General features: G+C 48.6%; 1 protein-coding gene across 6 annotated transcripts in view; it reads left to right on the forward strand.

Annotated features, from left to right (window-relative positions):
• The first annotated feature begins 6,523 nt into the window (after positions 1 to 6,523).
• Positions 6,524 to 27,919, forward strand: part of FHL1 (four and a half LIM domains 1) — a 36,429-nt gene continuing 15,033 nt past the window's right edge. For 2 of the 6 annotated variants that reach the window (XM_053990041.1, XM_053990042.1), the window contains exons 1-2: positions 6,524 to 6,680; positions 8,335 to 8,452. In XM_053990041.1, coding sequence (XP_053846016.1) covers positions 6,639 to 6,680; positions 8,335 to 8,452 — 160 coding nt within the window. In that variant the 5' untranslated portion in view covers positions 6,524 to 6,638. The other 4 variants (XM_053990046.1, XM_053990047.1, XM_053990045.1 and 1 more) reach the window with 4 other exon arrangements.

Genomic DNA, 27,919 nt, shown 5'->3' on the forward strand with positions numbered 1-27,919 from the left:
GCATCACCATGGGGTGTTTGCAAAATCAAGGCCCCTGAGCTTTCTCAGGCTTTTATATCCATGGGACTGTTGAATTTGCACTTGGGCTCCTGGCTGGTGATTCTGCCCTCTGACTCCCACCTGCACCAATTTTTTTGGTGCCACGTGCTGAAAAGGCAAGTTGTTCAAATGCTTTACAACCCTTCAGTATGGAGGGCACCTCAGAAATTTCAGCAATCTCTTTCTGAGGGCTTTGGTTTGCAAAGGACAACTTTCATCCCTTGGATGGTGTAAAACACATTGTCACAGCTCTGCCTGGCTGCAGGAGGCAGGTACCTATACACCTATTTACCAGGCAGATACCCTGATATGTATTTACCACACTTACCTCCCACCCATAGCAGCTGAGGGGGTGTTTGTGCTGCTTTCCAAAGGGACTGTGGCCTTTGTGTGGGGTGGTGAATCCTGAGCTGTCCTGCTGGGCTGTCCCAAAACTGAGCCTGCAGCTCAGGAGAGGGCCCTGCCTGGTTGTGGGTGGCCTGTGCTACTGGAAGTCACAGCAGTGGGACAGGAGACAAAGGTGTTACTTTATTTTCTTGCTATGAAGTGATGCTAATTCTGCTGTGCACTCCCACCTCAGCATCCTGACAGTCGGAATAAACACCACTAATCCCACTGGATATGTGCTGTCCAGCCCAGCTGGGGTTGGACTCTGGCATGAAACTCAAACAAACAAGGACAACATTTAGCAATTGAACAAATGCCTTTTGGCAGCCCTTCACCTTCCCAAACCCTCAGAAGAAGTGCAGCAGACCCCTTCAAATGTATTGTTTCCTTGAAACAAGGTATGACTCAGGCCCCTCACCACTGGTGAGTGGTATCCCCAGTACCTAAAATGTAGCTGGGATCCTCTGGTCTGTATCCAGCCTCCCCAGCACGGGCTGTGCCAGGAGCTGGCATCTCATATCAGCCCTGCAAACATGTTTTGGATAGGTGCTGTTCAGAGGCAGGGCAAGCAGGGACAAGGCAGTTCCCTGCATGGTCTGGGATGGGGGACTTCCCCTGCAGGCAGGTGCACAGAGCTGTCATTTGCTGATTAGTCCCTGTTGTATTAGTTCTGTTCAGTCAGAGCTGATGAGGGGCAGCTTTCAGTCAGTACCATCTGTCCATCTTCATGTGGGGATCAGTAAAGCGCTGGGAAATGGGCCAGCACCGGGTATCTACAGCCTCAAAAAAAATCACAGGGCTGTTTCTAGAGCAATCCTGTATTGCCGTGCCCAAAGCCACAGACAATTCTGCACCCTTGGCTCTGCATCTCCACATCATGCTGGGGTAGCATTTATATGAGGTAAAATTTTAAAAAAGCAAGGCTTTCATTCCTCTTCCTTATCTCATCATGGCCTGCAAGGAGCTCTGGTCCTTGCTGGGTCCTCTAGATGGCAATATTGGAAAGGACAGCAGTTGTCCATCACCACTGTGTCCCTGCAGATCCTGGCCATCAGAGCCCAGCCCACCCAGCTCCAGAGACCCTCCACTGCCCTGCAGGGCTCACCACACCTCAGGCACCGTCCAGCTGGGTCCTTGTCAGCACAAAGGAGAGGAGACCCTGTTGCAACATCGACTGCTCTGACACCCTGAGTCCCCCGCAGGAGCCACCACCTTCTCAAACCCCTGGAAGGATGGAGGTGCTCACAGACATCTCCCCTCTGCCTTGTTTTCCCCTTTAAGCCCAGCTTCTTGTTGGCCATTTTTTCCCTACTAAGCTTTCAGAATGAGGAGTTTAAGGCCAGTGGCCACAAGCTGTCTGCAGGATGAGTTTTGGTGAGAGATGAGCTGCTGATGCATCTCAGAGCTGGTTCAAACCCTCCCTGCAACACTGAGCTCACAAAGGCACCTTCCCCCACGAGCTCCCCATGTCTCACAGGTGTGTGTCTCACATCACCTGGGCCATTCCTGGCACTAGGCTTTGCTGGCATCTGCAGCCAATTTGTGGTCATCATGGCTGCCTGCACGAGGACAAAAACTCCAAAAGAGTCCTCACCAGGTGTGGGGAGTTTTGTGGAGGAAACTTCTTGGTGAGGGGAACAGAGGAGGTGGGGGTGGAAATGCCTCTCAGATGCCAGTGGGCCCAAATATAATCTCACAACAGTAAATTGCAAAAACCACTTTTGGCCACATGTGTCTGTGCTTGGAGAATAATTGGAAGACAAGGCAAGTAATATGGAAACAGAGAAATGATGTCCTTGCTGACAACCCTAACAAAATCTGCCAAGCTGGTGAGGGACCCCAGGGACTGGGAGTGTTTGTGTACTCTCTGTGTCCAGTGCAGGCGTAGCAACACTGCCCAGCACAAGGCCTGTGTGTGCCCCCTGCTTTCCACCTCTCCCACTCAGCTGGGAGCAATGTGTGTCTCATTTATCCCAAAGGCATGTGCAGCACACCTGGTGCCTGCAGCCACGCTGACCCCAGCGGCTGCTTTGCACCTTGCTGGCAGGGGCAGTGCTGGGGACAGTGGCTCCTGGAGCCCTGGCCCTGCCATGGCCAAGCAGGGAGTGGCTCTGGTGTCCCTGTGAGCTCCTGGACCGCAGATAAGAAGAAAAGCAAAGTCTCAGGATGCTGCAGAGGTGAGGTGTCAGGGTGAGGCTGTGACTGGAGAGCTCAAGCAGGGAAAGCAGAATTCCAGCCTGTCACTGCTCAGTGCTGCTGGAGGTCTGCTCTCAGAACTGTGTTTGGGGAGCAGGGGCTCTGGAGCATGTTCCTTTGGGCCTTGCAGTCCTTAAACAGCCCCTCTTGGTGCTTTTCCTATCTCCAGCCCTCACAGTCCCTGCTCTTGGAACCTGGGTTAGAGGCTACAAATCTCTTAATGAGTGCAGGAGTCCTGAAAGGTTCAGGATTCTGGGGTAGCAAAGCCTTGAATCTGTTCTCCAATATTTAGACATGTGTATACACAAAAGGATTGGATCTTTATTAATTGTCCTTTCATAGGAAATTCCACCAGCTGTCCTCCTCCCAGGGGTGCCAGGGATGCTCCAGCCCCAAGGAGCCCATATATGGTTGCAATCTCCCAAGCCTGCATGTTCCACAAGAGTGTGGTCATGGCTACTTTTAAGGATATGTGTGAACATTGCTCCCTTTCCTGTGTGCATAAGCTCCCAGGAATGTGGAAAAAGATTAAAAATGTGCATAAATTAAAGCTGTCTGTTCTGTACAGCGTGTCAGCCCTTCCACCTGCAGCAGCCAGGGCAGTTATGCCAGCCTACCCACACAGGTGCTGTGCTGGGCAGGGCAGGCACTGCAGGGCAAAGGATGCTTTGAGAATAGGAAGGCATCAACTGGCTGAGCATGGAAACACTTGGCAATGTAAATGTGCCTGGGCTGAGACAGCAGCAAAGATTTTTTCTCTTGCCCTCCCTCCTCTCAGCACTGGTGTGAACCAAAATGTACCTTTTCTGGGTAGTAGCTCCAGGAGTATGACCTTGAAACCAGCCAAGGACAGCAGGTCTCCACATCCTCACAGCATCCTCATTCCCTGCAGTGCCTTGAAGTATCTCCTCTGCACCCTTTGATGATGGATGGCTGAATCTGCTCTTCTGTGATACAGCTCACTCTTAGAATTCCCAGAGGTACAAGAGAAAAGAGAACAAGAGATGCAGCATTGGTTGCTTTTCCCTTTTCTCAGGTAGTTAATATTAATCACTGGTGCTTTGGATGTGTTATGTGAATTCTCCCAGGTTCTGGAGCTTTTGACATCTGCAATAAGAGAGAATTGGAAATGTCTGTGTATGTGAGTGACAGATGGACCAGGTTTAATACAAATTTCTTCCCTTCTCTGTGTACTCTGCCATTAGTTTTTAGTTTTGAAATAGCCCTGAACATCCTAAAGCTCTTTAGTTAAATAATGCCTGAGTGGTCTGAGGTCACTATTTGCATTTCTCAAAGTTCAAAATCAAGGATTCCTCTGATGGCCAGCTCAGGTGACACAGTTCTGAAAATGCAGAGGGTATGTCTGGAATATGTTTTCCACCCTGGGACCCCAGACCTGTGTCTGCTGCTCACACAAAAATGTGCAAATTCTTACAAAAGGCAAACAAATTTGCCTTGTTATTGTTTTCTGCTCTGCAGGGGCTGGAGCTCTGTTGCTGAGATATTTGCTGTAGATAAAATACCTCAGTTCTAGTCAGATGCCTAAGAGGGCTCAGGGCTATTGTCCTGCTAGAGAGAAGCCAGGCCTGTGGTACTGTGACATTCCTAAACTCAGCTCCATCAGAGACTTGTTGCTTCAGCTGCAATCTGTGCTCGATGAGAGAGCTGATAATAGACTGATGGTGCTCGTGACAAGGGTGTAGGGGTTGAGTGAAAAAACTCCCTGGAAAAAATGGATCATCCTGGCTTTACAGATACTCAGTTTGAGATTCCGGAGCTGGCATTTGGCCTCGGCAGTGCTGGCAAGACTGAATTCCATTGCTCTGGGGAGAAGAGCCCAGCTGGGCCAGGCAGTCCTGCCTGGCTGGTGCTGGAGCAGTTCTGTGTGCAGAGCTGGCTGGGCTATCCCGGGAGCAGGGGCAAAACTTCTGCTGTGGATACACCACCGTCAGAGAAGGATGCACTGGCTCCTCAGGCTGGGAAAAGGAGCATCCAGTGGCCTCCCCAGGAGTGGATCTGGCTCAGGACACTGCGTGGAGGTGATGGAAGCCCTGGAGCATCACAAGCAGCACAGTTGATACCTGCACTCCGTGGCCGCCGAGCCTCTGATGCAGCAGAACGGGTAAAGCTGCGGTGTAAATATTTATAGCCAGTTACCAGGTTTCATATTTGGCCAATCCCTCTGTCCCTCCTGGCTCCTACCACTGGGTGTTTGTGGCTCTGGGTTGCCAAGGACACTGGCAGGGGCAGGATCCTCTCTGCAGGAGCCAGGGGCAGTGCCCAGGGCTCCGAGTGACCCTTCCTGCAGCCAGAGCTGGTTCTGGCTCTGCTGCCACATCACAGCAGCACCCACTGCACCCACCTGCACCTGCACCTGCACCCAGCCAGCAGAGGGGAGAGCACGTGGGGCACTCACCAGCCCCCCAAATGGCAGCATTTTTCACTGACCAGCTCACGTTTGTGTGAGGGAGGTGCAAAGGGAACGTGCAGCACCCCAGAGCCCTTTTTATCTTGGGACATGCCTCTGTCACCCCTCATGGCAGGGGGTTGTTTTAAAAATCAAAATCTAAGTAGTCTGAGCACAATTTTCATGTTCTTCCTCAGATCCAGAATATCTAATGCCAAATATTTTTCCCTGCTGTTGGTTCAGTTTCTTCTTCTGTTCCCAACTCTCACTTTAGCTGCTGAGGGGAAAAAGAATCCCAATCTGCTTTTACTAAAGAGATTTATTTCAGTTTGGAAGTGGCAGGAAGACACCTTCTCTGTAGCCATGCATATGTAAGATCTTTCTCTAGGGTCTCTGAGTTTGACTTCAAATCATCGTTAAGTCACTTTTCTTCAGCAGAACTCAGCAAAGAAGTGAGCTCTGTCATTTTTACTTAAGAGATGATTCCCAGAAAATTTAGTTTAAACCAAAGGCAACACACCCATGCTCCCTTTGTGCCAGCTAAACTAAGCCAGTTGAAAATCCTATCTGACTGGAAAGAGAACAAAAGTCCAGCACAGACAAATCTCCTTCACAGCTGGGTATCAAATCTAAAATCTTTTGTTGGAGAAAGCTGCCTGACAGCTATTTACTGCAGCTCCTTCAGCACACTGAGCTCAGGAAATTGCATTCATAATTTCCTTAGTGCCAAATTGTTTGTAATTTTCCCATGACTATTTCTTTTTTTGTTTGTGAAACAAAGCCTCTGGAAATCTTGCACAAGTTTACTTTTTGCCTAAGTATGAAGCTAACATGAAGTATATAGTTTAATGGGATACCATTCCCTTGATTTCTTTGGCATAGAGAATAAAAACCCCAACCTTGTTTGTGACTAAGTTTTCCGTCAATGGTCTTATAATTTTAATACAATCAATTTTTTCAGCAAAGGCAAAATTGATCTGATACAGAAATTCAAAATGCTCATCTAGCCAGTGCTTTTGGGCACAAGGAGAAAGCAGAAAAAGTGGAAAGGTGTGACCTGGTTTTTCCACATCACCATCAGTGCAGGTCTGAGCAGTACAATTCCCAGTGCCATTATGTAAAAGAAAAAAGACTTTGCTTTCTGCAGAGGCACTTGGGTGTGGTGAGCTGGGCTGGTGTTCAGTTCCAGCCCTGGGACAGAGCTCATCCACAGCCTTGGGCAAGTGGCTGCTTTCTCCACTTTGTGCCTCTAGCATCACTCCCCTATCCACAGTGACCTGACTGGGCTCCTGGTGTAACCCTGGCGCCACAGGGGCTGTTTAGGTTGGTACCTTGGAGCACACCAAATTTACCCTCTGCACAGATTCACATGCCAACTATGCCAACTATGATTTCACTGGCATTAATTGTGAGTCACAGAAAATCACTATGTAGGAGCCAGCAGAGCATTTGTTAAGACTCCCCAGCTCGAGGCTTTGCATCCAGAGAGACAAGGACACGCTGGTGGCAGGTGCTGGAGGGGCTGGGGTGTGACCCTGCATCCCTTCCCACGGACTGCAAGATGCTGTGGCAGCACAGGAGGTTTGTGTGAGTCTGTTGCAGTGGTTCCATGCCTCCAGCTCTGCTTTGGAACCAGAATCTTCTCCATGGGGTAATTCTGAGTCTGAAAGCTTGTTCTCTTACTACCTGTCTGTTGTTGCAAAGCCTGCATTTTAAACCTTCACGTAACTTTGCCTCCCTAGGAGGGGAACAAAAAACGCTTTTATGTCTCTGTGTACCCACAGGAACCTGAGGCACATTGAGCAAACCCCTCCATCGTGGTCACGCTGGCAGGTGAACAAACCAGGGACTGCAGGCACTGAGCACCACTGCTCCTTTCTGGAGGTGTCCACTGCATTCCCAGCAGCCCTGGAGCCAGGCAGGTATTGCCTGAGGGCTGATGTTGTCACCCTGCCCAAGTCAAGTTAGCAGTTTGTACCATGATGGGGCATATAATTTTGGTGCCCTGAGCTGCAGCAAACACTGTGAGCACCAGCCCATTCTGTGCCTGTTGTCTCTCATCTTCATGGAATGATCTAATCCAATTGTATGTGTTTCTTCATGGTCCTCAGCTTTTTAATTTATTTGATTTCAGCTGCAGACTCAGGCAAAATGAAATTTGTCATGGTTTGAAAACTTCCTCTGCTATTAAAACATGTATTTTACTTTTAGTCTGTGGGTACATTGAATGATCTTTTTCTTAGACTAAAATGTAAAGCCAAAATTAATAAAGAAGCTTAATTTTGGTTTGATGCCTGGAAGCCATCATTTTAAATCTGGACCGTGAAACTCCTGGTGAGTCTCACAGTAAGGAAAAAGATCAACATTAGGGTAATTATGTATGGTAAGATAAAGATACACGTGTCTATAATATGTATCATCACAAATCCCTTTACTCTGTTTGAAGGAAAACCTTATATTGTACTGCTATTTCTTTACCTCATTGCTCTTAGAAAGCTTTGTTAAATCTCTCTCAGTAGGTATCCACCCAGGAATTGATAACTGATAAGGACCAAGAGCCAAACCTCTTCTGAAATTTTATCTGTTTGACATATGCAAATACTCAAATATTTGATGGATTCCTGTTATTGTTTAATGTCTGGCCAAGGTGTTTGCTGGAAGGGCCAAAGTCTGGAAACACTTAAACTGTGCCCCAGCAGTTGTTGAAGTCAATGGAAATTTACTTGACTACGGCAGAGGGTGGCTGGAAAGTTCTAGAGATAGCAGTAGTTGAGCAGGAGCAAAGCTGTTTTTTTGGCCAGGCTGCTCCCCACACTGCAGTTTGTGGGCTCTGCTCAGGTTTGCACAGACCATGAGGTTGGTGAGTGGGGCTGCAGGGGCTGAGCTGGGCACTCCCAGGGCTGCCCTGTCCCAGGGATGTGGGCCCAGGTGGGGCCACAAGCTGCCTGCTGCTCCCACATCCCTGCTTGTGATCCAGCAGGAAAAACACCAGGACCCAGCACATGAATGTGGATGGAAATGCTGAAGTTCAAACAACCACAGAGCAGAAAACCTCAAGCCCTACCCTTGGCAGAAAACCTGGTGTGTTTGAATAGCCCCTTGCAGGCTGCAGATAAATAGCTGTGACTGCTGCCAAAATTCCTTGAAAACTTAAATTGCTGCTGGAAAGACAGTTGGAAACCTTAGTTTCTCTTGCCTTTTACAAATGTGGCATTGCTACAGTCAACAGATGGGTCCATTCCTGCAGGGCTCTGGTGCATCATCTTTTATAAATGGGAGTCACCTTTGTAATTTTCCATGCACAGAAGGAGCAACTTGTTCTGGGAGAAGCATTTTGGACTCTGCCAAAGGACACCAAGAGGGCTGACACGGCTGCTCCTCTTAATCTGATAGATGAGCCATCCCTGCAGCTGCTTTTTAAAGGTGGGAACAATCTTTAGCTAGATCCCTTCTCCATGTGCAGATTCTGGTGTCACTCAGGAAAATCTGAGTAGCAGTGATGTCACAACACAGCCACTGTAATTACTCATGGGCTTATTCACTAGCAGGCTCTCAGCAGGTGATTGTCCAGCTTTTGGAAGTCTCCTTTGATCTGTTGATCCAGGTTTGCTGATGGTATCTTAGGGCTATGCTACAGAAATATTTTAATACTAAATTGGGGAAAGCTGAGCAGTCTTGTGTGTGTCACCTAATACAATCATAATCCTTTTTTTGGTGGCTTGCTGTTTTACCCACTAAATTAAAAGAATCATAGAATCATAAAGGCTGGGAAAAGCTCATCTCCAGTCCCACCATTAACCCAGCACTGCCAATCCCAGCTCTAAACCAGGTCTCTAAGCACCACATCTACATGATTTTTGAACTCTCCCAGGGACAGTGGTTCTACCACTTTCCTGGGCAGCCTGTTCCAATGTTTGACCACCCTTTGCATGGAGAAATATTTCCTAATATCCAGTCTAAACCTCCTGTGGTGCAACTTTTGGCCAGGACAAATTGGTCCCTTTCTGGTTTGCTTAACCAGTGATGAAGAAGAATCCACTGATGCCCCTCAGCAATTTTGCCCTCACTCCCTTGCATGTGTATGATTTCCAAACCACACTGATAGGAAGAATTGCAGCAGAAGCACAGAGATGTCTGTGTTTTGGCAGCCTGGCTGCTCCCACTGGGGATCCCAGCCCATGGTGTGTGGCCAACAGGTTGTGATGCTCTCTGTGCATCAGTGTGGAAAGCAGGGTGTTATGTATTTAAACTCCATGGAAAAGGCTTTACATCACTGATGTTTTAACCACACTGTTCCAAACCTTCCATAACCCCTCCCTTACTTACTCCCAGAGAGGAACGACTCTGAAGTGTTTCAGCTTTTCCATTACTTTGCCTGCCTGGAGACTTTGTGCTGATGGCTGTGAGGTAATTAGCTGGTGTCAGGTGAGTTCCAGCTGCCTGCAGGGCTGAGCCTCCATCTGGCCAGCAGTTATCCCCCAGGGCAGCGGAATGGTGGGATGGCTGAGGGCGTGGACACTGATGGATCTCTTTCTCTATTTCTTTTCTTCTTTTTCCTCTCTCTCAGGTCTCTTGAAATGACTCACTGTGGGGCAAGGTGTGCACCTGGGGCTGAAACCAGACTTTGGAAAAGTCAGAGAACAGATTGAGGAGGGAGTCACCACTGGGACCTCAGGGGACCAGCTTTCCAACATGATAGTTCTCCTTTCAGCTGGGAGGCCCAGTGTGAGCCACAGATGCTTTATATTCCAGTGGAAAATGAGCCCATCCAAAACAGGATGGATGACTTCTACCCAGTCAGGGACACAGATGTCACAGGAGCAGCCAGCCTGTGTGGCTGCCTCTGCTGGGAAGGCTTCCTGCTCTCAGAGGCTGGTGAAAGCAGGTGGCTGAGTGGTGAAAGGAGGATGGAGCCTGTCAATTAGGGAATTAACAGGGCAGTGACCCTGGGGAGTCAGTGTGGACACGGAGTCAAGAGGGTTTGTGATGGTACCTTAAACCCAAAATAGCTGCATCCCTCAGACTGCAACTTGGAAGGGGGAAGAGCCCTCCCCAGCTGCTTTGGGCTGTTGGGAGGGGGAAAAGAACCCTCCCCAGCTGATTTGGACTGTTGGGAGAGGAAAAGAGCCCTCCCCAGCTGATTTGGACTGTGGGGAGGGGGAAAAGAGCCCTCCCCAGCTGCTTTGCACGAGGGGGGATAATGACTGGTAATTACTTTAACGAGGGGGATTGGTGATAATTTTCACCTGCAGCTGAGGGAAGGGCTGAGTGGTTCCCTGGGAGAGGAGGGCTCTGGAGGGTTTGTGTGTGGAGATTGTCTCTGCTGGTGTGAAGAGCTGCTGTGGCTCTCTGTGGCCATGGGGTCCCACCTCGGGCAGGTGAGTGGGGCAGCTCTATCTCACACAGGGTGATTGTCACCACTGTCAGCCCTGACTAGGGGACACCATGGATAGGATGTGTCACATCCAGCCCCAGCCTGGCATGTGGGAAGCAGGACAGACAAACCCACCCGTGGGACACGTGAAGGGCATCCTGCATGGACTCACCCCAAGGTGCACTGGCTTCCTTCCCCTGCCAAAACCAGGCCCCATGGTGGGGAAGGGTTTCCTCCTCTGTGGCTGCAGAGGGATTTTATGGAGCCAGCACAAGAGCCAAAGGGTGAACCAAAATACATCTTTTTCTTCACTGGTGCAGATGGTCCCTGAGGTGAGCCCTTGGCTTTGGGGGTGTCCTGCCCTTAGGTTTTCTTGGAGAGCATTTGGCTGTAGAGCAGCTTCCCCACACCCTTTGCAAGCTCTACCATCTCCAAATAAAGTTTCCTAGCAGATAGATTTGTGTGAGTAATTCAACCAACTCGGTTTTAAGTGCTTCTGCTTATAGTTCATTTTGTTTGGATAACTAGTCAAGGATGTGTTGGATCATTGGAGTCCTTCTTTTTTAGATTTATCTCCTGTGTTTGCCAAAAATCAATTTGCGGGGTAATTGATTATCTTTCTTAGCAAGCACTGGTGGTAGCAGGGGATTGACTCAGAGTTGACTCAGTCCTTTGCAATGAGTTGTGTCATTCTTGCACTTTTTTCTTGCTTAATCTGATGCTTTGGCAGAGATTTTTATAGTGCTCTACTGTATCTGTAATGTGGCAGTGCCCCACTGCCTGTTCCTTGACTCTGGTTGTGTGCTGTCCTTGCTCTCTAAATCATCCAGTGCCCTTTTCCAAAAAGAATAAAGCTGCTGCTGTGAGGAGTGCAGGCTTTGGAGGGCTTAAATTCTTCTCTGTCAGGTATACTGGTCATTTTAAGGTCTGATTTAAGGTCTGGTCCTGCACACACTCACTTTCTGGCAGGAGTAGCCATACTGAAGATGGGGTAAAGCACTTGCTCTGTGCCACGTGCCTTTGCAGACCTTTATTTTGCTGTTTTTTCTGGATGTGGCATGGTGCACATGGGACCGGGTAGTGAATGCAACAGGGATCTAAAGGATGCAACAGCTGCAGGATGAGGCCTTGAGCTGCAATCCAATGAGAGCAATGAATTACTCAAACAACAGCCTGCTCTGCTGCAACCAGTGAGAACCACATTAAATAGATGAATTTATTATTTAGCTGCTACTCTATTAAGCTGACAGAGATGCTGCCTAGGAGTTGCTTTTGATGGTAGCTGGTATTTAGGATTTGGCCATGAAATCTCCAGTTTGTGTTGTATGTGGAAAGCATCTAATACTTTAAATAATGATTATAAAGTATTTAATACTTTAAATAAGTATTAAACAAGAGGCTCCAAATAGCAGACATTCCCTGCAGATTTGGGATGCTTGTTACACTGCTGGTGGGCTGCAGGTGCCTGTTGTCAGGCACTTATGAGAGCACTTGTGCTTCTCCAGGATGCATCATCTGGCTGGGATCTTCCAAGATGCACCTGCAGAGGTGCAGGATTAGTCCCCAGATACCCCTGTGGGGACAGGGGCAATGGCTGGCCCTGGAAGGGAGTCCATTGGTACAGATGCCCCTGGAGCAGCACCCTTCCTACTCCTCTCTCCTTCTATTTCTGTTTGTGGCCAGAGGTAGGAGAGCTCCCTCTTTTGAAATAAGAAACCCCACAGGAGCTGCCTGCAGGGTAATTTTCCCTAATGATGCTCTCCTACAGTTGTGCAACACCTGGCTTATCTTTGTATCCTCACACTCTACACCTCTGGTTTCTCCTGGAGCTCTTGCCTTGATTTATCTAACTGGGAATGCTCTGTCTGGATGTCCTGTCCTTGATGTGTCTCACCTCTGCAATTTCTCATGAATCTTGGAGCTCTGCATCTGCAAACACATAACAAACCTCACACCTGAGGGGCAGGGGGGTTCTGCTAATGTTCTTGTAGGTCTGATGGTTGGTTACAGGCACTAGAGAAAAGCTCTCATAATGGTGAGTAAGTTATATGCTTGCTGGGAGAGCTGTTGGAAAAATGAGCTGGAAATGGGTATTTGGATTCCTTTGAAAATCAAGTGTAAACTCCAGTCCATAGTGATAAATGATGTTGCTGTTTCACATCTGTGTTTTATGCATGCTTGAAGTTGTTCTTGGCAAGGGGTGGCGGCCTGAGCCTTGAGCCTCAGGGCAGCCCAGTGTTCTTGTCCCTGCTAGGGGTGTTGCTAATGTGGATGATGCAGTACTGGAGGAATCTGTGGGACTTACCTGTTGAATGAACAGAGACACAGGAAAATATGAATGTTTTTATAAAGAGTGTGTTTGCTCTTACACAATGTTTTTGTTTTACTAACAAAGAGAAATTCCTTGGCCCAAGTATAATGATCTGCTTTCCAGGGATACTGGTGCTGTGTCCAGCACACCTACCAGCTCTCCTGCTATTAGTCAGGAGCTCTGTGGTGGCTCTCCAAGGCACCACAAAAGCCTGTTTGTAGAGCAAGAGCTCCAACACAAGCACCTCTTGTTGAAAAACAAACTTAGTTTCTTGCTGGGCCATGTGTCCAATAGCAGAAGAATGGAAGTAAGTGGGATAAACTCAGAAGAATAGAAAAAGAACAAGGGATGGAGAAAGGGAGAAAAGAAAACAAATGTGAACATTGTGATATTTTTCTGGTGGGGCGCAGCACAGGCAGGCTGATTTATTTAAAATAGGAATGAATTACTACCTGACAGTACTTTTTTTCATGTCTGCTTTGGAGAAGATGCTCCTCTTTTGGCATTTTTTTCTGTGCTCTCTTCAGTTGGGTCCCCTCCTTCCCTGCAGACTCCTCACTTGAAATACATCCCTGCTGTCCGTTTCGTGTCCTGCAAACTCTGTCTGTGAACCCAAAGGTGATGTATAACTGAGCTTCCAGGAAAGCCTTTAGCATTGAGAGAGGGCTGTTTGGACAGGACAGGCGAGGCATCCTCCTGCAAAGACTTTGTGCCTCATTTTCCTTGTCTGGGAGTGCAGCTGCTGGCACTTTTTGGGGCAGCGGGGCTGTTCCCAGCCTGCAGCATCCCACGGTTCCCATGACAGCGCTGTGCTGTTGTGGGGAGCTCGGAACATCTCTGCTGGCAAAGTGCCATCGCTGGTTGGGGTTTTCCCCCCACGGATGGTGCAGTGACCCTGGGAGGAGCTCCCCACCTCCAGCTGCTCCCGGGGCAGAATCGGTGCTCTGGGTTGGACCTTTTTTTTTTTTTTTTTTTTTTTTTTTTTTTCTGCCATGCACCTCCCTGCTATAAGTTTGGAAGCCGCGTCTCTCCCGCTGGACACCCCAGCGCAGCCCGGGACCAAAGCGCTCCCGTGGCCGCCCCGCAGCGTTCGGTCCATCCCTCCCCTCCTCTCCTCCGGCAGCGGCCGCCCCGCAGCACTCCCGGGCTCTCCGGCAGGCAGTAAGCACATGCCTCCCTCTCTGCCTCTCGAGCATCGTCTCGCCGAGCAGGGCAGGAGCGTTTCGGCATCCCACGCTTCGCAGATCTTTGGATTTCAGGGCTGGTGTTGGTCTTTTCTCTGCCTTGTGACTGCTCTGCCGGAGAAGGGTTTGTGGGAGCAGGGATGGGGAGTGGGAAGCCTGTGGGTGTGTAATGTACTTCTGGAACACTTCAGCAGGCAATTTCTCCATAGTTCGCTGAGTTAACCTCAGAAACTGCTTGTTTTATGGGTTGTTTTGGAAATGGAATTTATCTACATTCTTGCTTCTGATTTCTCTTGCACCCTCTTTTTCTGATATGCATATTGCCTCCTGGAAGGTGGTTGCTTTGAACACTGGGGTATAAATACAACTTTTCTCTTTGCTTCCAAGTTGAACTGGTGCTTAGGGAGCATTTGCAGTGGTACTGAGTTGTGTAAGAGATGCCAGCTCCGTGCTTTCCTGAGCAGGTGATCAGATGTGCCTCTCCGAGGCTTTTAAAGAGAGCTGGGGAGGAAATAACTAAAGCAGAGGCTGTTCTGTGGGCTCTCAGGTGATGTGAAGAACAATCCTGGGAGCAGGCTGGCAGTAACAGACATGGGGAATATGGGAATGCAAGCTTTTACCTAATAATTATCACACTTTCCTCTTTCTGTATTATGGAAAATCAGGCAGTTGCAGAAGTTCCTACAGCTGCACCCATGTGAATGCAAACACCTTTAGCTTTGTACAAATGCTGCGCCCCTGTATCAATATAGATTTGGGAAGTCACTTGCATGAGTGAAGTTGTATTTGCCCATGTGTTTGCAAGCTGGGTGTTTCTGTCATTAACCTTTTCTTTAGTAATTGGTCAAAAGATAAGTAAATGCATGGACTCTGCTCCAGTCCATGTTGTGTAAGCAGGAGCCTGTGTTTGAGAATGGGATGTGACTGTTTTTTAAACCACTGAAATCTACCATGTGAAACAGGGAAAACTATAAAAAACAATCCACCTACCAAATAGCCTTTTACCCTATTTTAGGAGGAAGAGTGTTTTTTAAAAACAACAACAAAAAAAACTTCCGAAAGGAAACTGATTAAATTCTTAAGCCATGATGTACAAAGCAAATAGCTGATCAAGCAACCAAATATGGATTTGAAACTTCAACTTTCTTTTGTAATGATAAAAGCACCCACATACTTCAGTGACAACACCCTTTTCTTCTTTTTACCAAACACAGCATTCTTGAATACAAACCAGTTCCTAATTTTTCCTTAAGGAGCTCAGTATGTAAAAATTCCTTCTTGACTAATACCTAAAAGAAAAATGTGGGTAGGTGTTTCAGAGCTGGCACCACAAGTGCAAAAAACCCCAAACCCTCCAGATCTCAGTGCAGCAGTAAGCCTGTTGCTCAGATTCTGGACTGTGGCTCTGAGGAAGGAGTTCAGGGCTGGGATTTTACAGCTGGTTTCTGACGTGCACTGAGGAATTTTGGCTGAGGAAGTTTTTTAGGATTGGGCCCTTGAATTGATTCTAACAGAAGTTATTCCCTGCTGTGAGCGATGGCTTGTCTCCCTGTATGCTGGTATAATTCTCTGCTTGGATGTAAACAATGGCAGCTGTTCAAAAGGAGGCAATGTTTAGGGTACTCAAACTGTTGAAAATAAACACGCTCCTGCCCGTCTTGGCTGGCCTTTATTTCGGAAGCAGCCTTTCCATCGAGCTGTGAATGGAAAATCCAGATATATGGTAGGAAGCAGCTGGGGGAGCCCAGTCAGGTCACGGCTGTGGATAGGGGAGTGATGCTGGAGGATGCCCTTCATCTGTAATCTAAATCCTTATCACATGAATGTGGCTTGCAGTCCATACCCACTGCACTAGGATGTAACAAAAGCTTTAAGGAACTGACCTTGCCCCCAGGAAGCAACTTACTTCCTTTTGTATCACAGAACTGTTTGGTTGGAAGGGACCTTGAAAGGCCAATTAGTCCATAGGGACATCTTCAACTAGGCCAGGTTGCTCAGAGCCTGGCCTTGAACACTTCCAGGGATGGGGCATCTACCACCTCTCTGGGCAATCTGTGCCAGTGCTTTACTGGTTTTTACAGTGTAAAAATCTCCTTCCTTGTATCTAGTCTAAATCGAGCCTGTTCCAGTTGAAAACCTTTGCCCTTGTCCTGTTGCAGCAGGCCCTGATAAAAAAGTTTGTTCTCATCTTCCTTGTGAACTCCCTTGAAGTACTGAAATACAGAACTGCAATAAGGCCTTCCCAGAGCCTTCCCTTCTCCAGGCTGAGCAATCCCAGCCCTCCCAGCCTGTCTCCAAAGGAGAGCTGCTCCATCCTCAGAGCACATCATCCTGTGCTGGACCCCAGGGCTCACGCAGCTCTGCAGGTGAGGCCTCACAAAATGGAGCAGAGAGGCAGATGTGAGCCAGGAATAATACTGTCCCCTCAGCAGTAGCCTGGGTGAATTATGTTCTTTTAAGTTTATTCACCAGCCAGTGGAAGCATTGGGGAGTTTAAGTGGAAAATTCCTCTGATCTTTGCTGATGGGACAAGGATCACACAAGTCTGTGTTTAGCATTTCCCTTTTTGTGGTGCTGCTTAGCCCTGAAGTCCCAGTGGCATTAAATGTAGTAAGAAAAGCCTCACCACCAACAACGTGCAAAGTTTGCCCAGACTTTTGATTGGTTTTGATTTGATTGCTCCTAAATCAGAGCAGCTCCCTGGAGAGCCATGGGCAGGCTCTGGTGTGCCAGGCTTGCACAGGGGTCACAGGGAGATGCAGATGTGTGGAGAGCTGAGCCAAGCAGTCCATGCCTGCCTGTCACCCTCGTGGTCCCCAGCCACTGTCCCCTTGTGCCCTGCTGGTAGGAGAGCAAAGGTAGCAAAGCTGAGATTTTGGATTCAATTCTTTACCTTGAGTAGGGTGGACTCACTTTTGCTTGAAAAGATAATGAAAATCATGTCTATGCAATAGACCTTCCCAGAACTGACCTGTGATTTCATTAAAAAATACATTGTAAGCCAAAATACTACAGTTTGATTCATTGAGATCTCTTTTTATTTCACTTCTCTGTTATAGAAATGCAGACATGGAAAGTAACAAAGCAGAAATGTCTGAGATCAATCATTTCGTGTCTGATTTTGGCAGAGGGAGTGTGGGAGGAAGAAAGAGATCTCATATTTCACTTAGATACTCTGTTTGGAGAGGAGTTTTAAGCAGATGGCTCTTGAGACTCTGTGACTCTAAAGAATTAAATGCTATTTAGATAAATGCATGTTTCCACTTCTGCAGTGTGGTTTTGGAAGGACTGTGCCATATATCCTGGCTTCGGTCCTTTTGTCCTTGGGTCCACTAAAAACCCTGTTTGCAGCCACTTGGCTGAGTGTAGGACCAAAGGACTGGGGCTTCCCTGGGGTTCAGAGACAGGACATAGCCCAGCTTGTTCCTCTCCCCAGAGTGCTTTAACTGGGACTTTGTGTAGCTGAGCAGCCCAGAGCCAGCTCTGGGAATATCACCCCAGCTGGCTTCTGCACGAATGAAGTGCAACCAAGAGGCTGAAGCTGGTGTGTGATGAGCATTTCTCTCAGTGAAACCTCCCCAGGCCTGTAGGCAAAACTCTCATACCAGAAATGGCTCATTTTGCTGCTCTGAGTACTTCCTGCAAAGGCTCTGCTGTGCTCTGAGCTGCTGTTGGAAAGCCACAGAAAAGCCCTCAATGCCCTCCCTGCAGCACACTCTGAGGCAGGAGCTGGCCCTCGATGCTTTCAGGGTGATTCAGGCATGTGTAGTGCTAAAAAATGCTGCCAGAGCAAATCCCTCCTCTCAGAGCAGGAGAACATGGCATTTCTGTGGGATGGATGGATGGATGCTCACTCCCTCTTCTGCTTCTCCAGCTTTTTCATCTCCATCAGAATAGATGGGAAAGAGGGTCTGTGTCCAATGGCAAGACAGAGCTAAAATTACATTTAAAGCTTTGGAGAAAATCAAAGTAGGGCAAGAATTGCATTATAGCCATGCTGGAATGGTATAGACAGGGTTGGAAGCACTCTTTAAAAAAAGGTTGAGCTAGAGTTCCCTGGAAGAAGTTGGAGAGCCAGGGCAGGGTTCCTGGCAGTTCTGGAGCTGCAATCCAGGGTGGGAAGGGCAGCTATTTTGCTGTGTGCCTGACTGGAAACTTTCAGGCAGAGTTACAATTTTGGTTTGGATGCTGTTACAGAGTTGCATTATTTTTGTAAATAAGAAATTCAAACCCTTTTGACTTTGGACTGATGTTTTCAGAAGACCCACTTGTGCCACAGATGTTCCTCATCTCTTTTCTGTCCCTTGAGGTGACCCCAGTGATTGGTGTTGTTTGGATGCATCCCTCCTGCAGAGCTGTGTGTGGTGTGAGCTGGCAGCCAAGGGTCAGAACTGAGAGGGATTGAAGGTGGTGGGACACAGCTGAATTTGTGATCTGTTGGGGTCAAATACAGAATGACACTTGTCACCCAGACATCTAATGGAGAACAGGGGAAAACTATTCCAGCTGGGAAGAATCACTGCAGCACAGCTTTTTGGCTTCCTCATTTCTAATCCCCTTCCACCCCTGGAAAGGGGACATGAGCAGAGTGGAAAAGAGGAGACTAAAATCTGCCTCACAGATTTATGATGCTTTGACATGTGAGGGAGCTTCAAATCAAATACTGGCTGGCTCCAGTGGTGTCTGTCTGCTGAAATGATGGGTTTAAAAGTCTCCTGTTCACAAGGAATTGTGTGTGCTCCATATGCCAAGGGACTCCTGCAGGGAGGCACAGTTGGTGCAGGGATCTATAATCCACCTATTTTGCTTCAAGGTCCCTTCAGCACTGCAGCAGCTGTCCCAGAGTGTGAGGGCTCTTGTGTTACACCAGCTCTCAGCTGCAGAGGAGTTCAGAGCTTCTGGCAGAGCAAGAATTGCTCTTGCTGTTTTGCTTGGACAGAGCAAAAAATCCACTCAATCCTCCAAAACTCTCTCATATGAACCAGAGTGCTGGACATGCCTTTCTTCTTGTGCTAAGAAAAATAGAAATGGTTCATCACACTAAAGCCACGGCTGGTCCAGCCCACAGTGGTTGTTAGTTGGCTTTCCTGCAGGGAGTTGGCTCCCAGCTCTTCCTCAGAGCCTTCATATGGGAATATTCAGTTTTCATGTGCTTCCAGTGGTCTGTGACCAAAGATTCCCTTAACTATGACACTACCCTAAATACAGCCCCCCCCAGTGCTGGGGTGGGAGAAAATGAGGTCCTCTCTTCTAAAGAAATGCCCCAAGATATGGAAACCATCTGGACTTGGCAGGCTGCTCCCAAGGCATTTGCTGCTTGTTTACCTTGGGACTGGCTGCCCCTGGCAGTTGTTACCATCAGCCCTTCTTATCTGTTCTTTTCTATAATAAACACTGGAGCAAAGGTTTGGAATTAGTCACTTCTGAGGCACTGCCTTGCCTCCCTGTCCAGCTTCTGTCTTATCGTCTCATTTTTGGACTCCTGAGCCTTTTGCACTTCACTTGCCTCTTGGTTTTCCCCTCATCTCATTGCATGGAGATAGCAAAGAGCTTTTTAAAATTCCTGGTAGGTGTGTCATCCCCAGGGCTGCAGCATCCCAGGGAACTGCTGCCCTGGGACAGCTGGGTGCACTCACAGTGCTCTTGCTGTGTGCTACAGAGATTTTTCTACCTTGATTTACTTCATGCAGTGGATGAGTTTGATGAGTTTCTGACTGATGCCTGCTCAGTTCAAGAGCCCACAGTGGCAGTGTCAGGATCCCAAGAGCATTCCAGGGGCCTGGCACTGTGTCCTGCTCTTTGCTACAGCATTCACCACAGGGCAGCCAGTGGTTTCAGGGAATGCAAACACAGACAGCACCTCCAGAACACAGGTGTGTGGTCCTCATCTGGACTGAGTAATTTGAGATCTTAATCTGGAGACTGAGTGGCTTTGCTTCCGCTTACAAATTCCCCGGAGATGTCTAAACATTGTCCTGATCTGATCTTGCTTCTGACAGTACTGTGGAGAGGCACTAATGAACAGCCCAGTTCAAGGATTTCCCTCTCACTCTCTCTGGTCTCATCTCACGTTAAAAATACCCAGGGCTATGTATTTCACTCAACACAAATAGTTTCCTGTCTGCCCTTGCTCTGCCCATTGAAAGGCAGTCCTGCTTCCCCAGGGCACAGCCTGCCAGGTGAATGCACTTGATGTGTAATTTATTTTAGTGCTGCCTCTGGAAAGGGCCAGGATGGGATCAGGATTGGAGAGCAGCCCACGTTCACCTCACAGCAGCACAAGGGCACCCGGTGGGGATGCAAATCTGTTCAATTCTGTCTGGATTTGCTTTGGTGGATGCTAAAACATGTCATCCACCCCTTGCCATAATATTCCCTTCTCTCTTACACCATTATCACTGTAATGATTTATAACCAAAGGTGGAAACTTCGACTCTGGATCTGCCCCTGTGTTAGGATGGGTTTCTTGCACCATTCCTGTTTGGGGAAAGATTTGCTGATTTTTGGCTGTAGAGGATTGCAAACATCATCCCTGTGGTGACTGATGTGCTGGAGAGGCTGTAACACTTGTCTGGGCTGGCAGGGGGCTGCCCTAAAGGCTCACCTGTGGTGTGTGTGAGTGAAAGCTGTGCCTCACAGCTCCTTTCCTCAGTCCCACGGCGCTGGGGTGAGCCCGAAGGCAGCTCTCCCTTCCTCCTGCAGGGCTCCCAGCACCCATCTCTGGAGCACTGCTGGGAGCACCCCCTGCCCTCCCTGCTCTCCCCCAGCCCGTGCTCCAGTACCAGGAAATCTCTGTGTGCTCCACTAGACACTGAACCAAACAACCAACAAATCTCTTATAGACCGAGGAGTCAGTTGTTTTGGTTACCAGGGAGATTGCCAAGTGCAAATTCAACCTGAAATAGCGATGAGCTCATCCCTGGAGCAGCCGGGTGGAAGGGGAGCCAGCGCCAGGAATGCTGGCTGCTCCACGGACATTTGGATGCTGTGTGAGCTGTTTTGCCAAACAGCTTTTGCCTTCTTAATGAGATCGTGCAGGGGATGGTGTGTGAAGCTGGCTGCTGAGATTGGGCTTTTACAATTCCTGGAAGCATGGCAATGAAATTCCTGGTGGGACTGTGGGCTGGAGAGCCTTGGGTGTGGGTTCAGGTGCTGCAAAGGTGGCCTTCTCTGCCATCTCCCCTATCCTGGAAACTTCTCCCTGTGAGAGGATTGTGGGGAAACTGAGATGCTTGACCTGTAGGTAAGGGTTGGTTCTAAGCAGCTGGTTAGGCAGGAGTACTGACAGGCCAAGCCTCTCCCTGCTGCTGCTCCAGGGACTGGAGCAAGGGCTTGGAAAAACCTCACCCTCTTCTGCAGTATACCTGGGGCAGGAGATTGAAAATCTGGACTCTGGCATTATTTTGCCCTGAAGTGTCCCCATTTTAAGCAGGTCAGGACTGGAATTTTGGAGTCACCTGCTGCCAGGGCACTGTGGGAGCAGAGATGCCATTTCTGGGATGATGGAGGGGGCTCTTGTGCAGTGCCAGCTGTGCCTGAGAAAGGCAGGATAAGGAGGTTGTGCTGAACTCGGTCTCTTGGCAGCCCAGGAAGGGCTCCTGTATCATCCTGCAGCTTTCTCTGCTGGGACAGAGATGTTTCCATATGCACTTCACTCAGTGGACTCACTCAATTCTTTCTGAAGAAGTACAACTTCTAACTGAAAAGCTCTGTCTGTAGGAGAAGTGCTGCCTATCCCTCTGCACCGTGGTGCTGCAGGGGACAGGCTGGCAAAGCTGTGGCAGTGGTCTCTGTTAAATTAAATTGCTAAATTATCAAATACATCAAGTTGTGTAGAAATATGTGAGAGCATCACCTGTCTTGATGAAGCAATGCATGAGCCCCTTACCAGAGGCCCACTGACGGATTTCAGCAAATCTTTCAAGACATAATTACCAGTGAGTGAAAACAGGGAACAATTATCAACAGCACAAATGCAAACAAAAGTTGAGCCCCTGAAAAGTGATCTGTGAACCTACTCACATGGTGAAAAAACATGATCCTTTTTTTGGATTAACTTCATAGCTTTCTGAAACAAGGGATGGAGGTTGCATCTATAAAAAGAGATTGGTTTCAGTAGGGGTATTTTGGAAGTCTTTTATTATAATTTTACAATCATGGGAGAGGTAAATTATGTTCTTGCAAGTCCCCTCCAGGGCTGTGGGTAGATTTTTTCCAACTCCTTTCTGGAGCCATGTGGGAAATGCTTTGGTGACATGGCCAAGCCCCTCAGCATCGCAGGCAGCCCTCTGTGCCATCAGCTTCAGGGAGAGGCTTCAGGAAAGCCTGGTTCTTGGAGCAGCCTGGCATTTTAAAGAAGGTGATTTCCATGTGAGGACTTACAGCTGAGTGGGATCTGGGTGAGGCAGACAGGAGTTCACTTTTTATAGCTGCAAGGTGGGCAGTGCTCTGTGTGCCTGGGCTGTCCCAGGGGCTGGGCTTGAGTCCATGTGGCCCTGCTGCATAGCACAGCCCTGTGCCCCAGCCACCAGCACCCCAAACTGCCCAGAGCTGAGCTGGGCAGGATGCTAAACAACTTTAAAACCTACAAATGCCACGTGGAGCACTTAATCTTCTGTTTTCAGTATCTCTTTGGAGATGAGACACTGCTTGTCTGATGTGAATTGTTTGCATGCAGTGTCTGATGTGTCACCTCCTCTCTGTGGGGTGCAGCACTGGATGTTAACATTTGGGAGCAGGACAGGCATCCCTGCAGGTCTTCCCTGTGTCCTCCCCCAGTGTTTCACCTTCTTCGTATCAAGGGGTGTTTGCCTTTTGGCTGTCTCTGGGTGACAAAACCCGCTGCTGTTCTTTGCAGAGCCAGGACCAAGCCTAACCTTGCTCAGCCCCGGCACAAAGGCAAGGCTCCCTACCAGGCTTCCTTCCAGCACAGCTGAGAGTTTGTCTCAAGGGGTATAACTTTACCAAAGGGACAGCAGAGTCCTTGCTGTTGCAGGAAAACTCTCCATAATTTGGAAACCTCACCCTTTCCCCATTGTCCTGCAGCGTTCCCAGAGGGACGTGGTGCTTGTGGGCTCTCATGAAATGCAGCTGTACAAACTGGTTTTAAAAGAAAGCAAACCACTGTTTCACATCTGGTTTAGCTTTTTGACAGTTTTCTCTGGCATTTGTGTGCGATTAGCACTGCTTTTCTGTCACATAGAGCCCATCCTCTGATAGCTGAATGTGGGCAGTAGCTGCAGAGCTTGCAGTGATTGTGTTGAGAAGGGCTGGTTCTCTTTGCAGACTGTTGCTCGTTGTCCCTGAATTTATTGTCTCTCTGCTACTTGAGAAAGAAAACAAAATAATTTTTTGGGCCTGAATCCAGCCCCAGAGCAGGGGATGGCTTAATCAAGCACACAAAGCACTTTTGCCAGCTCCAATTGGTTTATTTCTATGTTTAAAATCAAACACTCTTTTAAGTATCTCACTTTTCTTTTTCCAAAGTTTGTGTTTAATGAATGTACCCACTCACAGACTTTGCCCATTGCTCCAAGAGTCAGCACTGGTGGAAATGCTGTAGCATGCAGAGCTGCTGTGGGACACTTGGAGGAGCATGGCAGAGGAGAAGAGCCCTTCCCTCGGCTCTGAATGCCCTGGCTTGGTGGAGGGGGGAAATGAAGGTATTAAATGTAGCAGTTTCAGTAACCTCACCCCCCCACCCTCCTTTGGCCTGAGCTGTCTCTTACCAAGTACTGATCTTAACGTTTCCAAGACACTCAAGGAACTCAAATTTTGCTAGGTTACCAAAAAACTAGAGTGGGAGTATGTTGGGGAGGAGAATTCCCCTGCTTCCCTCTTCAAAACAGCCTCTATCCTGCAGATAATGACACTCAGCTGGGACACCACAAACCAGGGCAGGGCTCTGAAAACCATTCTGGGCTGGGACTCTGGTTTTGGCTGAAATTGAAACCTAACCCTGATGAAAGATTTAAAGATATTTGCTCCTTTTTTTTTTTTTTAACATTTGAACCTGTGTTTTCTAACTGACCCCACAGGTAAAGCTTTCCTGTGTAGTCCTTGCCCAGCTCTGATGTGACATATTTCCAGAGAGACTCAGGATCCTTATCACTTTATGGAAAATGAGATTTACATTCCTGTATCACACAGGCACTTTGAAAATATTATCCCTGACTCCAGATAAATGGCTCATACATTTTAATGCTGCTATTAGAAATTGAATTGACAACACTTATCCTCAGTGGAAATTGCTCTGCAGCTCAGGGGAAAATGTTCAGAGAGCACTGGTGGAGACTTCAGAGAGCTCTTGTCATCTTGAGATGTGTGTGCTTCTGGTGCAGTGTGTCTGCTGAATGAGAAGAGCAAGGTTTGATATGTGCCAGGGAAAGGGGAAAGCACAAGTCCATGGGCTTAAAACATCCCAAAGATCTTCTGGGAATGGGAGGGCAAAGTGGTGGGGAAGCACAGGCTGCTCTGGCTTGTGTGTCCCAGGGTGTTGTGGAGATGTTGCACTTTATTTGCTGTCTCAGTAAGTGTGGAGAAGGTGAACTGATGAGTGCTGCCTTAAGCTGGCACGTGACTGAAGTGCTGCTGAGGTGCTCAGGTGGGTGACAGAAGCAGCAAGGAAGTGCAACAAAGAATCCCACTCAAAACAGGTTGCTTTTAGAGCAAAGTCTTTTTAATGGTGAATAAACTTGCAAGAGCTGGCTGATCTCTGCTCCTCTCAGGGGATGTGCCCTTTGAGGAGCACTTCACATTGGGCTGCAGGACATCAGGTCTCTGCAGCCTCGGAGCTGGGAGCTCCTGCTCCTGAGAGTGGAGGGAGGAGGAGGGACACAACTGCCAAAATACTCGATGTGGTGCCAAAGAAGCACTTGTGAATCTGAAGCCACTCCAAGGTGAAGAGTTCCCACTTCTCCTGCCCTCGTTGTGCAATGTGGCCCGGCCTTTGTGGTGGGTGTTGGGGTGCCAGGAAGTTGACCTCTTCTTCCATTTTAAACTGCACTTATCTGAAGCTGGAAGTTAAATCAAACCTTCCTAAAGTAGAGTTTTATGAAAATAACTCTTGTGACTAATCCAGCCCCTTAGGCCTTGCTGGAGGAGACTTTGCAGCTTTGTTTTTCCTTGTAAAGAATGCTCAGCATATGTCCTGACAATTAGTCAGAGTGCCCAAAAATACCCATCAGCCCTGCAAGCTGATCCCCTTCGGCTCCTGGAGCTGAGACAGACACAGGGTTATGCACTGTGGGGCTTTGGGAACGGTTATTTTTAAAATGGCCACATAACAGGGGTGATCTGGTCCTTTCAGCCACCAGCTCTGGCTAACAACTGAGGGTGCAGACAGCCAAGTGTTCATCTTGCTCGAGGCGACTGTCCTGCCCAGGGTATTGGGCTGCTTCTCCTGCTAAAGCATGTGCCAGTGCTGGCTCTGTCAGCTCTAAATCAGTGCTGAGGGCATGGCCCTGTGGCCTGTGCCAAGTTTGGGCAGTGCTTTGATGGTGTGCTGGATGCCAGGGAGTCTTCCCAACTGGCATGCCAATGCTTGGAAGGGCACGTCCTCATCAAAGAGGTGGCCTGTCTTCCCCCTTAGCCAGGCAGCCCTTTTCTGAGGGCTTTTGCTTTGCCCTTCTCTGACCACCTAAGCTGAAGTTTTCTATCCTCAGTGTTTCTCATGTGCTGAATTTCCAGAGAATGTTTTGCCAGAATCACAGTCCGTCCACAAACAACCCTTTCTTCTCCTCCCCTGAAAATCAAGATCTGTAAGGGGACATACCAAGGCTCCTTGGTGCCACAGAGCACTGCTGGTGTGGGGATTTGGCTTGGCCCCTGTCCTGTGTGGGCAGAGGATGGAGGGCTGCAGAACCATCTGCTCAGCAGCTTCCTGGGAATGTGGCATTTTGCTAGAAAACATCACATGGAAAGCATTCCCAGGCTTTGGAGGAAGTGCTTGGGCAGAGCCTGCAGCACCCACCTTGTGAGTTTTCCTGGCTGCCAGGTCCTGTTGGATGAGCACAGGAGGGTGTCAGGGGATGCTGGAGAGCATGTGTGTTGTAGCTGATGTCTGGGTAGCTGCTAATCTCTGACTCCTAGTGGGTAGATTTCCAAGGAATGACCCAGCTTTCAAGCAGTGAAGCAAACCAGTAGCTGAACTTCCTTCCATGAGCTCCACAGTGAGCTGTTTAACCTCACTGAGGCAGAGCACTGCCCAGCCAGCTGCTGTGCCCGTGAGAAGGAACTGGGAGCTACTACAAGTGCAGAGAGCCTGATGGACACTGTGAACTATTATTTCAGGGATGGCTCACTCACTGCTTGGTGAAACCCTGGCATGAGCGTTTATTGTGTGGGTATGGCAGGATTATATTGCTGTGCCTGTTCCTCACACCTCGTCTGTCCTGGGAAAGACTGCTGTGCTGCCTGCCTGGATCACTGTAGTATTTATTTGACAGGGACTTGAGTTACTTTTCTCAGCTCTGAGGCCAGGGCTAAGCCACGAGGGGAAAGCTGTGCCTGGCAAATACCTGCCTCATGTTTGGCTCCACTGGGCATTCCCCCTGCCCATGAGTGCAACTAAACTTGAACAAAGAAAGATCTAAAGTTGACCAAGATGGCCCTAAGGAGCTCCACTGCCCTAAGTGTGAAGCTTTGGGGTAATAGGCTGGGGAATAACTGAGGTGGGGTGCAGCTGGTTGGCCCTCCCAGGATGCATCACCTGGCAGAAGGGACTGAGAGTCATCACAGCACTGCTGGGTGGGTCTGTGGGTGACACAGTTCTAGGGCTGCTGGGGAGGAAGCAGTAAATGCAGTATTTGAAGATTTTTAGCCCAATTATGAGCCTGCTGCTCTTATGAGGTTTCTGAATCAGACCAGTCCTGGCAGTACATGTGACCCTGTCTCCCAAGAGGAGTAGAGGAAGTCTTTGTCTCCCCTCAGGGTTGTATGACCTTCATGGACATGTTCACACCTCTGTTCTTCACCTTGCAGTCCATGAAGGAGGCTGTGGGCAGCCTGCTGAGCCTCCCAGCCCACTGCCTGCACACTCACAGCAGAAGGACTTGGCAGACAGCTGGGAAGAGAAACACAGCTCATGTTTAAACAAGTGCATTTAAAGACTAAGACATCTGTCTTTCTAAGATATTTTTTTAAAAAATCTTCAACCTTTTGGGGCTGTCCCTTTTTCAGTTTGCACTGAAGGTCTAAATCTAACTGTTGGGACTACAGCAGGCACTCGACATCCTTGGTGCTGGGAGATGCAGCCTTGGCATCTTATCTGCAATGCAAGAAAGAGGAGGAGGGATAGGAGGAAGCTGACTTTATTTTGAAGTTGATTCAAAACCAGCTCTGCCCAGCACCTGCTGCAGCCTTTCCTCTCCCCAGTCTTCTCTGGAGCCTGGGGCTGCCATGGGGCTGTTTGATGCCTGCATCCCACCACACTGTCATAGCCAGAATGGGGAACAGGAGCTGAACAAAGCTTTGGGACTACAAAGCAGCTTCTGATTTATGCACAGACACTTCCCCCAGGCCCCAGTGTCACTTGGCTCCCAGCAGCAGTGAGAGGTCTGCCATGTCAGCAACAGGTGATGGGAAGAAGTGCCAGTCAGGAGCGTGTGGGGAGGGGAGCCACAGAGCAGATGGCAGCAGGGAAATAAATTTGGAGCTGCCATGGGAATAGTCCTGGAAACAGTCCAACCTGTGGATGGAGGCAGATGGGAAAGGACTTGGTTTATATCTCTTCCTGGTTTTGCATTTTTTCAGACAGGTTTATTTCCAGCTCTGTTATCTCTTGACCATTCCTTCCTATTACTACACCCTTATCCCTTTCCCCCCCTTCTTATCCTGTCTTCTTTTCCGCCTTTTGTTTCTACTCACACTCTGAGCTCCTGAATGTTGCCCACCCTGGGCCTGCTTCCTTATAAATCTATTCCCAGTTCCTCTACCCCTACCTTCAGAGCTGACCCAAAAAACTTCCCTTGGCACTGAAAGGCTCAGCTCACTGCTGTGACCCAGCTGTGAGCTGGAGCTCA

Source organism: Vidua macroura, chromosome 14 (assembly GCF_024509145.1).
Source record: "Vidua macroura isolate BioBank_ID:100142 chromosome 14, ASM2450914v1, whole genome shotgun sequence".
NCBI lineage: Eukaryota > Metazoa > Chordata > Aves > Passeriformes > Viduidae > Vidua > Vidua macroura.